This window comes from Ovis canadensis, chromosome 14 (assembly GCF_042477335.2).
Source record: "Ovis canadensis isolate MfBH-ARS-UI-01 breed Bighorn chromosome 14, ARS-UI_OviCan_v2, whole genome shotgun sequence".
Classification (NCBI taxonomy): Eukaryota; Metazoa; Chordata; class Mammalia; order Artiodactyla; family Bovidae; genus Ovis; species Ovis canadensis.
In genome coordinates, this window is record NC_091258.1 from 73,801,499 (window position 1) to 73,813,707 (window position 12,209).

General features: G+C 45.4%; 1 protein-coding gene across 1 annotated transcript in view; it reads right to left on the reverse strand.

Moving 5' to 3' along the window:
- The window catches only part of LOC138419616 (zinc finger protein 208-like), a 51,912-nt gene that overhangs the window by 18,276 nt on the left and 21,427 nt on the right, over positions 1–12,209 (reverse strand). Inside the window, exon 6 of the mRNA XM_069552465.1 lies at positions 2,904–3,112. Coding sequence (XP_069408566.1) covers positions 2,904–3,112 — 209 coding nt within the window. The remainder of the gene's footprint in view (positions 1–2,903; positions 3,113–12,209) is intronic.

Here is a 12,209-nt window from a genome sequence, read left to right on the forward strand (position 1 = left end):
CATTTCAGGAGTCACTTTTGCTCAGCTTCTGGACCTGAGTAAACATCATCAGATTAACTCATAGCTCACTAGTCACCAGACCACATGAGAGGAAAATGGACCATCATACTAACTGGTTAAATCTGGTCCTGATTCAAGAAAAAAGATCACCGACATCCTTACTAAGTACTCATCAAAATAGTTTACAACTATTTACTAGTTACCAGAAAAATGTTTCCAACATATAATGTAAAGAGAAGACAGGAAATGGGCTTCAAATAAATGTGAAACAAACCTAAGTTAATCAGATTATTAAAATTTTTTTCATTGAAAAACTCTGGTGCAAAGTGGAAGAAAATAAAAATCAATTGATAAGACAACATATTTACAAAAAAATAACATGAACTAACTTCAGGAGACCACCAAATCTTTTCAGATGTGAATAATTGTTTACAACAAAGTAGATATTTAAATGAACTAATCTTTATCCCAAGCTAAAAAAGAATTAACTGTAAACAAAGGAGAAACCAAAAAAGGAAAACCATCACTAAGAACATGTTTAAAGTTCCCTGAAAAGGTACCATGTAGTAAGACTGTCAATTCTTTAACCACTTCTCTCCCACAACCTCTACTCCACACCAGGAAAAGGGAAGAGGGTGACCCACCTCTCTGAGTCAAGTCACTGCCTTACTCCCCAATTCAACAGACTCTGCACATGGATGTTATCTTTCAGTACAAATAATTACAACCACCACAAGCCTTACAGACAGAAGTATTGCAATCCTCATCCTCCTCTGTATAATTTAAAGGAGCAAGATTCAAATTTATTAATTATAAAGCTAAAAATCAATATATCATGACTTAATTATTTACTCAATTGATTCAGCACTCTTCTGGATTTAGTCCTCACCACCACCTGCACACTACTTGTTTCCACTTCATTTGGTTTATCTGTTTCCCTACTTCTTTCTGTCTCCCTTTGTCTTCTCCTCGGTTCTCCTGCTGTGCCTCTCCTCTCTACTTCTTCCCTGACTCCGGTCTGGCCTCTCTCTGCCATCTGTTCCCCATAAAGATGCTTTCTCTCCAATCTCCCTGATAATTCAAAATCTCCCTGTATTTCTGCCTTTCTTCCTCCACATCTGCCCTCCCTTCCTCCCAACTCTCTGGCACCTCCAAGTGCAATGCTTCCTTTCAGCTCACTTTCTTTCTCAGCTCCTCCAATCAATCACTCAGTTCTGTTGCTCAGTTGAGTCGGATTCTGGGATCCCATGGACTGCAGCATGCCAGGCTTCCCTGTCCATCACCAACTCCTGGAGTTTGCTCAAACTCCTGCCCATCCAGCCTGTGATGCTGGCCCCTTCTCCTCCCATCTTCAATCTTATCCAGCAACAGTCTTTTCCAATGACTCAGTTCTTCTCATCAGAAGCCCAAAGTATTGAACCTTCAGCTTGAGCATCAGCCCTTCCAATGAATATTCAGGACACATTTCCATTAGGATTGAGCCGTTTGGCCTCCTTGCAGTCTAAGGGACTCTGGAGAGTCTTCTCCAACACCACAGTTCAAAACCATCAGCTCTTCAGCGCTCAGCTTTCTTTATGGTCCAGCTCTCACATGCACACATACCTATTGGAAAAACCATAGCTTTGACTATAGACGTTTGTTGGCAAAGTAATGTCTCTGCTTTTTAATACGCTGTCTAGGTTGGTCATAGTTTTTCTATCAAGGAGCAAGCATCTTTTAATTTCATAGTTGCAGTCACCATCTACAGTGATTTTGGAGCCCAGGAAAATAAAGTCTGTCACTGTTTCTGTTCACTAGTACTCCCCTTTCTCTGCCAGCAGGATATTGTCTGTAGGTCAAGGTTCCAACCCTTTTCCGGCTCTCTGTGTGAACTGCCTCTCCCCTGTCGCCCTCTTTAGGACCCGTGATTTACAGCCCGTCTCCCTTGAAGGATATAGAAGGAGCGGGCAGAGGGTCATACGTTACACAGCATCCCTGGACATGAATTTGAGCAGACTCTGGGAGATACAGGGGTCGCAAAGACTCACACTCAATACCACCAACTCCATATGTTGCTCACCTTTAACTTTCTGAAGATCCTGCTTTTCTCTAAATTTCTCTCATTTATCCACCGTTACCTTCAAGGCTCTTTCACGTTGCTATCTCTTCGCAAGTCTCCTCACCAATCCTCTTCATTGTCATCGCTTTTCCCTCATGATATTTTCAGTTTTCTATTTCTCTCGAGGTCGCCGTCTCTGCTTCTCTTGACCCCCACCCCCCCGGCCACCTATTTGCAGGGATGGCAACTGACTAAGAAGCCCCCTCCCGCAAGAGCCAAATTCTGGCAGGTTTTATTTGGGACACAGAACCATGGGTGTCACGTGACTGGCCCAGGCACCTCCCCCGACACGGGGTCGGGGGAAACGGTCTAAGAAACGAATGCCTGAGGGGCAGAACTACCGGCCAGATGAGACGCGACGACTGAGCGGCTGGGAGTCTCAGGAGCGCGGCGGGCTCTCCAGAATCCCAGGACGAGGGAGAGAACCGGGCCTCTCCGGGAGCGGGGGCCGGCGCGGCCTCCTGGGAGCGAGAGCGCGAGCCTGGGGACCGCAGAGCGAATAAACCCACATCGCCCAAGAGAATTTCACGCGGTGCAGGAAGGGCAGAGGAGTCACTGACATCAGAAATTGGTTTTAAGCAGCAGAGTTGCGAAATGAGGCGTCTCAGGGTTCAAACGCAGGCATCCGCCTCAGAGCGAGTTTAAAGCAAAATGGAGGCGCCTCTTCGCCACACAGGGACATCTGTGTGGGACGGGAGGTGGTGGGACGGGAGCGGAGATTTAGATGCAGCAGGGACCCTCAACCCACGGTACAGAGGAAAGACAACTGAGAGAGGAAGACTTGACTAGAAAAAGAGAAACTCACTTTGCGCTGAGACCTCTGCTCGCAGCTCTCCGCTTCCGGGTGTGTGACGTTCTGCGCACGCGCAGTGAAAAGGCGGAGCGGCCTGGATGCGGCCAGAGCGGAGCCCGGCGGCCAGGGGCCCGGGCCAGAGAGAAGTCAGGCTTGCGTAGGGACAGTGGGAGGATGAGGCGGCCGGGGGGCGACGGCCGGGGCCTCACTGCTGAAGGTGGCTGCAGTCAGGAAATGAAAAGACGGCCTGCTCCTTGAGAGGAAAGGTATCATAAAAGTAGACAGTGTATTTTAAAGCAAAGGTATCACTTTGCCAACGAAGGTCCCTAATGTCAAAGCTGTTGTTTTTCCAGTAGCAAGTACAGATGTGAGAGTCGGTCCATAAACAAAGTTGACCAAAGAACTGATGCTTTTGGATTGTGGTGATAGAGAAGAATCTTGAGAGTCCCTTGGACAACAAGGGGATCAACCAGTCAATCCTAAAGTAAATCAACCGTGAATGTTCACTGGAAGGATTGATGCTGATGCTGAAGCTCCAATACTTTGGCCAATTGATGCAAATATCAGACTCATTGGAAAAGACAATGATCTGGAAAGATTGATGGCAAGAGGAGAAGGGGGTGACAGAGGATGGTTAGATAGCATCACTGACAAAATGGACATGAATTTGAGCAAACTCCAGGAGACAGGAGTCTGGGATGGGGAAGGACAGGGAAGCCTGGGATGCTGCAGTCCATCAGGTCGCAAACTCTGGACACCACTGAGCAAGGGAACAACAGAATACATATACATATATCCATTCTTTTTAAGGTTTTTTTTCTCCATATAGCTCATTACAGAGTATTTAGTAGAATTCCCTGTGCGATATAGGTCCTCATTCCTTATTAACTTTATGCATAGTAGTGAGATGAAGTGAAAGGTATGTTAATCCACATCTCCCAATTTATTCCTTCACCTCTCACGCCCTGATAACCATACGTTGTTTTTTATGTAAGCACCTCTATTCCTGTTTTGTAGAGAAGTTCATTTGTACCCTTTGTTTAGATTCCACAGATAAGTGATACCATATAATATATGTCTTTCTTTTCTGTCTCTTGTTCATAGAAAAGCTGAAGTCTCCCAGACCCCAGTGACACACAAGAGAAAGGCTCAAGCACCTACTGGTTAGAACAAAAGAACCACAGACTCAGCGTCTAATAAACACTTCTGCTACTGCTACTAAGTCACTTCAGTCTTGTCTGACTCTGTGCGACCCCAGAGACAGTAGCCCACCAGGCTCCCCCGTCCCTGGGATTCTCCAGGCAAGAACACTGGAGTGGGTTGCCATTTCCTTCTCCAATGCATGAAAGTGAAAAGTGAAACGAAGTCGCTCAGTTGTGTCCAACTCTTCGCGACCCCATGGACTGCAGCCTACCAGGCTCCTCCATCCATGAGATTTTTTAGGCAAGAGTACTGGAGTGGGTTGCCATTGCCTTCTCCCAAACAGTGGCTAGTTTGACTCAAAGGCTGAGTCAGGAGTTAACCTCCTGATAATGTCTGTTGAAAAGCTAAAAGCTGAGTCACATAGTTAATTTTAAAGCTTCAAGATCTGTGCATAAAAACAGTCTGTCATAGAAAGAATACCTTCTTAGTGGCAGTTCAAGTCCTCATTAAAGCTACAGGTAGAACTTTAAACCAACTGTCTTGTGTTTCCTGAGTTAGCTTACACAGATGCCTCTTAATAATGCTATTAGCCTTTTCAGCTTCTGAAAATTGGGGTCTCCAGGAACAGTGTAAGTGATATTCTATTCCTAGAATTTTTGACAACTCTTGAGTTATAACAGCTTTAAAGATGAAGCATTGTTGCTCTGAACTTTAGAGTTTAAGATCCCACTTACATCAGAAGTCAGTACAGTAAAATTTCACCCATTTATAAACTTTTGAGCTTTATGCATTAGCAAAACAATAGTAACAATTACTGCTAAACCATGTGGCCATAGCCTGTTTTTTGTTTTTTTTTTTTCCAGTAACAAACTCTGATCCTGTGGGCAAGCTCAAAGTGACAGCCTGCAAGAGAGCAGTTTAAAGAGACTTAAAAGCCTTTTGAGTCTTTAGGGACCAAACCAGCTTGTTGGTTTGGGCCTGCTGAGTCCCAGTTATAAGTTTACATAAAGGATGGATAAGTCCCCATAACCTGGAATCCAAATGTGGCAGTAGCCTGTAATGCCCAGGAATCCTCTCAATTGTCTTAAAGTCATAGGGAGAGGATGATCTAAGATAGCTTTAACTCTAGAAAGCATTCTTCAAATCAATGATTGAAACAGATTTGGCTCATCCAGACAGCCCCATTACTGTAGTAGATCAGGAGGAGCAGACCAGGGGCTTTAAGGAGCAGAAAGTTGCCCTGGTGTCCGAAAGAAAATTGACTGATTGGCCCTCCAGGTATTAATACCTGAGGTTCTTCAGGTGTTAATAGGTTGGGAGCTTGTGTGGGGACCCCCAGGCACCTTTGGTCCCAGTTGTCTTGAGAGTCCGACCCCTGGAACCTAAACCTTGGAGGGCACTCTCTTTTCCAGTGTGGTCCCTTGCAGACTGGACATGGAGCTGGGGGCAATTCTGCTTGAGATGCCCTTCCTTCCCACAGTAATAACAAGCTCATCCCCTTTCACTTGGGTCCCTCTGGACATTTTTCTCAGGCTATTTCAGAGCAGGTCTAACAGCCATTGTTGGGGCTTCAATCTTTTGCCTGGTTCTTTTTTCCCTCCTATTTTCCTCCTCGTATTCTCTACCATAATATACCGTCTGAGCCAGTTGCAACAGATTATCTAAACACTGATTTGGTCCATACCCTGATTTCATAAATTACGGCAGATATCTGGAGCCTACTGAGAAACCTATCTTTTAAGATCATTTCCCCATCTGTAATTTCGAGATCAACATCAGTAAATTTGTGGAGAGCCTCTCATTAGTCTATCTAGGAATTTACCAGGACTTTCTCTATCTCCCTGTTCTATGTCTCCCTGTTCTTTCTCTCCTTATTCTATGTCAAACAACTTAGCATATGTCAGTCTTAGCACACACTCGCTTGAGTCCTTCAAGAATACATCTGAAAAAGTAGCTCTGTTATAGGAACTGCTTGGCTCCTAATAGGAAGGAGGGCTATTTCATGTTCCCTCTTGCCCTTGTTTTATGTTCAAGCCATTCATCTCGAAAAGTAGCATCTTCTCCAAAATTCAAGTTTTCGAGTCAGGAGTTAGCATCTGTCCCAATACATACATTCAATTCAGTTCAGTCACTCAGTCATGTCCGACTCTTTGCGACCCCATGAATCACAACACGCCAGGCCTCCCTGTCCATCACCAAATCCCGGAGTTCGCTCAGACTCATGTCCATTGAGTGAATGATGCCATCCAGTCATCTCATCCTCTGTTGTCCCCTTCTCCTCCTGCCCCCAATCCCTCCTAGCATCAGAGTCTTTTCCAATGAGTCAACTCTTCGCATGAGGTGGCCAAAGTACTGGAGTTTCAGCTTCAGCATCATTCCTTCCAAAGAAATCCCAGGGCTGATCTCCTTCGGAATGGACTAGTTGGATCTCCTTGCAGTGCAAGGGACCTTCAAGAGTCTTCTCCAACACCACAGTTCAAAAGCTTCAATTCTTCGGTGCTCAGCCTTCTTCACACTCCAACTCTCACATCCATACATGACCACAGGAAAAACCATAGCCTTGACTAGACGGACCTTAGTCGGCAAAGTAATGTCTGTGCTTTTGAATATGCTATCTAGGTTGGTCATAACTTTTCTTCCAAAGAGTAAGCGTCTTTTAATTTCCTGGTTGCAGTCACCATCTGCAGTGATTTTGGAGCCCCCCAAAATAAAGTCTGACACTGTTTCCACTCTTTCCCCATCTATTTCTCATGAAGTGATGGGACCGGATGCCATGATCTTTGTTCTCTGAATGTTGAGCTTCAAGCCAACTTTTTCACCCTCCACATTCACTTTCATCAAGAGGCTTTTTAGTTCCTCTTCACTTTCTGCCATAAGGGTGGTGTCATCTGCATATCTGAGGTTATTGATATTTCTCCCAGCAATCTTGATTCCAGCTTGTGCTTCTTCCAGCCTAGCATTTCTCATGATGTACTCTACATATAAGTTAAATAAGCAAGGTGACAATATACAGCCTTGATGTATTCCTTTTCCTATTTGGAACCAGTCTGTTGTTCCATATCCAGTTCTAACTGTTGCTTCCTGACCTGCATACAGATTTCTCAAGATGCAGGTTAGGTGGTCTGGTATTCCCATCTCTTTCAGAATTTTCCACAGTTTCTTGTGATCCACACAGTCAAAGGCTTTGGCATAGTCGATAAAGCAGAAATAGATGTTTTTCTGGAACTGTCTTGCTTTTTCCGTGATCCAGGGGATGTTGGCAATTTGATCTCTGGTTCCTCTGCCTTTTCTAAAACCAGCTTGAACATCAGGGATTTCATGGTTCACGTATTGCTGAAGCATGGCTCAGAGAATTTTGAGCATTACTTTAGTAGCATGTGAGATGAGTGCAACTGTGTGGTAGTTTGAGCATTCTTTGGCATTGCCTTTCTTTGGGATTGGAATGAAAACTGACCTTTTCCAGTCCTGTGGCCACTGCTGGTAAGGTGAAGGTGAAGTTGCTCAGTCGTGTCTGACTCTTTGCGACCCCGTGGACTATAACCTACTAGGCTTCTCCATCCATGGGATTCTCCAGGCAAGAATACTGGATTGGATTGCCATTTCCTTCTCCAGAGGATCTTCCTGACCCAGGGATCGAACCCGGGTCTCCCACATTGGAGGCAGATGCTTTAATCTCTGAGCCACCAGGGAAGTGCTGGCCACTGCTGAGTTTTCCAAATTTGCTGACATATTGAGTGCAGCACTTTCACCACATCATCTTTCAGGATTTGAAACAGCTCAACTGGAATTCCATCACATCCACTAGCTTTGTTCGTAGTGATGCTTTCTAAGGCCCACGTGACTTCACATTCCAGGATGTCTGGCTCTAGATGAGTGATCACACCATCGTGATTATCTGGGTCGTGAAGATCTTTTTTGTAGAGTTCTTCTGTGTATTCTTTCCACCTCTTCTTAATATCTTCTGCTTCTGTTAGGTCCAGACAATTTCTGTCCTTTATCGAGCTCATCTTTGCATGAAATGTTGCCTTTGTATCTCTAATTTTCTTGAAGAGATCTCTAGTTTTCCCCATTCTGTTGTTTTCCTCTATTTCTTTGCATTAATCACTGAAGAAGGCTTTCTTATCTCTTCTTGCTATTCTTTGGAACTCTGCATTCAGATGCTTATATCTTTCCTTTTCTACTTTGCTTTTCACCTCTCTTCTTTTCACAGCTATTTGTAAGGCCTCCTCAGACAGCCATTTTGCTTTTTTGCAATTCTTTTCCGTGGGGATGGTCTTGATCCCTGTCTCCTGTACAATGTCACGAACCTCATTCCATAGTTCATCAGGCACTCTATCTATCAGATCTAGACCCTTAAATCTATTTCTCACTTCTACTGTATAATCATAAGGGATTTGATTTAGGTCATACCTGAATGGTCTAGGGGTTTTCCCTACTTTCTTCAATTTGAGTCTGAATTTGGCAATAAGGAGTTCATGATCTGAGCCACAGTCAGCTCCTAGTCTTGTTTTTGTTGACTGTATAGAGCTTTTCCATCTTTGGCTGCAAAGAATATAATCAATCTGATTTTGGTATTGACCATCTGGTGATGTCCATGTGTAGAGTCTTCTCTTGTGTTGTTGGAAGAGGGTGTTTACTATGACGAGTGCATTTTCTTGGCAAAACTCTATTAGTCTTTGCCCTGCTTCATTCTGCACTCCAAGGCCAAATTTGCCTGTTACTCCAGGTGTTTCTTGACTTCCTACTTTTGCATTCCAGTCCCCTATAATGAAAAGGACATCGTTTTTGGGTGTTAGTTCTAAAAGGTCTTATAGGTCTTCACAGAACCGTTCAACTTCAGCTTCTTCAGCATTACTGGTGGGGCATAGACTTGGATTACTGTGATATTGAATGGTTTGCCTTGGAAACGAACAGAGATCATTCTGTCGTTATTGAGATTGCATCGAAATACTGCATTTTGGACTGTTTTGTTGACCATGATGGCTATTCCATTTCTTCTGAGGGAATTCCTGCCCGCAGTAGTAGATATAATGGCCATCTGAGTTAAATTCACCCATTCCAGTCCATTTTAGTTAGCTGATTCCTAAAATGTCGATGTTCACTCTTTCCATCTCCTGTTTGACCACTTCCAATTTGCCTTGATTCATGGACCTGACATTCCAGGTTCCTATGCAATATTGCTCTTTGCAGCATCAGACCTTGCTTCTATCACCAGTCACATCCACAGCTGGGTATTGTTTTTGCTTTGGCTCCATCCCTTCATTCCTTTGGGAGTTGTTTCTCCACTGATCTCCAGTAGTATATTGGGCACCTACTGACCTGGGGGTTCCTCTTTCAGTATCCTATGATTTTGCCTTTTCATACTATTCATGGGGTTCTCAAAGAAAGAATACTGAAGTGGTTTGTCATTCCCTTCTCCAGTGGACCACATTCTGTCAGACCTCTCCACCATGACCCGCCCATCTTGGGTTGCCCAGCGGGCATGGCTTAGTTTCATTGAGTTAGACAAGGCTGTGGTCCTAGTGTGATGAAATTGACTAGTTTTCTGTGAGTATGGTTTCAGTGTGTCTGCCCTCTGATGCCCTCGTGCAACACCTACCATCTTACTTGGGTTTCTCTTACCTTGGACGAGGGGTATCTCCTCACCGCCACCTTCAATGTGGGATCGCTCCTCTAGGCCCTCCTGCGCCCATGAGCCACCTCTCTTTGTACATGCAGCCACCTCTCCCAGCCGCCCCTGGCCTCGGGCATGGGGTTGCTCCTCCCGGCTGCTGCCCCTGACCTCTGACTTGGGTAGCTCCTGTTGGCCGTTCCTGTGCCATCGCAGTCTGGCACTCTCGGCTGCTGCCCCTGACCTCGGACGTGGGGTAGCTCCTCTCGGCCTCGCTTAGTGCACCGGTAGCAGCCGCCCACGCTTAGTGCACCGGTCGCATCCGCCACATCTCTCAAAGTAAGCTCATAAAGTAAAGTTAGTCCCTTAAAGTTTTCTGTGTACTTTTTGGATCCTCTCAATAGTCTCGATTGCAACTGATCCTATTTGAATTTCTACTGAGACTGAGACAACCCCTCCTGGAAGGGTGTCCCAACTCTCAGCCTGTTCAGTTGGGAGTCCCAGATACAGGAGCAAAGTAGGAGGACAGGAGGGAGATGAAGGTTTTACACCCAAACCTGCACCCTTAGGACACAAGTCAGGAGTGTCTCGCATAAAAATAAAGAGCGACACATATGGCACTTCTGCCCATTTCTCTTGTTTTCCACAGAACCGGTCTAGTAAAACAGTATTGTAATTAAGAGACCCTTCAACAGGCCAGCGTCCCCAGTCTTCCAAAGAATACTGTGGCCATTCAGTATCACAGAAGAAGATCAGGCATGTCTATTGAAACTCTGGGGATCAAACTTATCCCACTTTTTCAAATACATTTTAAATGAGTGGTTATGGAACTGATAGCTCCCATCTGTGAGAGAGAAAAAAAAGCAGCATCCACAGCCATGGCTCCTTTCCACCAAAGAGTCCCTCCCTGCTCTAGGTGGGGGTGTAGACAGACTCTCCACTGAAGCTTTCCTTCCCTGGTTGGACTTAGTCTGTCCCTTACTGATGCAGGCATCTTACTCGTCCCTCCCAGTTCTACCACCGAGGCGGACTGGAGATTCACCAGGGGTAGACCTGATGGCATCCCAGATTGATTTTCAGTTCCTTACCACCAAGACCTTTCTTTGATTTGCCAGAGTAGTTTCCCAGAATGTTTCCCAAGCTAGGACTACTAGGGAAAGCATCCATTTTACATGTGTCTGGGCACATTCCTGAGTACAGTCCTGACCACAGTAGAAGCCGTGAGTCATAAAGGGATGAACAAGAACCAAGATGTCCCTTCTGAGTGTCACCACGCCAGTATATTTGATCGCAAGAGAGGTGGTGGAGGGTTTGCGGGTGAGGAAAAAGTGATTTTTGTCCTCAAGCTACTAGGGCCAATCCTTCCAGTTCATTCCCAGATTCCACAAAAGGAATATCTAGGGAGTTGAGACAAAAGCCACCAGAGCCTCCTCTGGTCCACTAACAGTTACCACTACCAAAGGAAGAAGCCCACTGTACTTCCAATCTGTTCAGATCCTGCAATTACTGATCTATGTCCTCAAAAACCTTACGGTCACCAGCAGTGACCACCAGCAGTGCTTCTATCCATATAGTTAGGAGGCACAGCCATGACAAAGACTCATTTTCAGGTCGCTGGCCCCTTAGGCAGGCAGGCAAGAGAGTGACCTCTAGCCTGAGAGACATTCCTGGAGCCAGAGTTCCACCTTGCTCCATATGTGCTTCTAGTAATTTTCGGCTCTTAGCAAGGCTAGGCACTTCCATACTTAGGGATCTAAGTAAAAGTACATAGTAACAGCATGGATCACAAGTCCCTTGAAAGTCTATGATCCGACAGTCGTTCTAATTCCCCATACAATTACAAAATGTGCAAAGAGACCAGGAAAAGACCAAGAAAGGAAAGTTCAGTCCACACGCTTTGCCCATCTCTGGCCTCTCCCCTCCCAGGGATGTTGGGTGTCTCTTGGCATTGGCAGGTTGGTACAGACCCCCAACAAGGCTTCCCTTTTGGGGGCTGCCTTCAGTCATTATGAGGCACCACAAAACCGCAGAGCAGGGCTCATCACTTGCTTCGCGCAGGGTGTGTCATTCATTCACACAAATACACCGTAGAGTTAGTAAAGTAAGGCAGAAAATGTGTATATTGAGAAGAAGAGAGGCTAAAGCTCTGAGCCTTCTTACCTTGTCCTGAAGATCCCGGACGAGCCTGCAGGATGATAGCTTACTGTGAACGGTGTCGGATTCTTGATCTCTGAAGCAGACTTAGCTTTGAGAACAGGGACCAGGCTTATTCACTCAAGAGCTTTTGTGCAGCAGAGTTTTATTAAAGTATAAACAGGGACAGAGAAAGCCTCTGACATAGACATTGGATGGGGGTGGAGAGTGTCCCCCTTGATAGTCTTTAGCAAGGAAATTATTTACTTATTCAGTACAGTTCAGTCACTCAGTTGTGTCCAACTCTTTGCAACTCCATGGACTGCAGAACACCAGGCTTCCTTGTCCATCACCAACTCCTGGAGCTTACCCAAACTCGTGTGCACCAAGTCGGTGATGCCATCCAACCAATTCATCCTGTCATCCCCTTC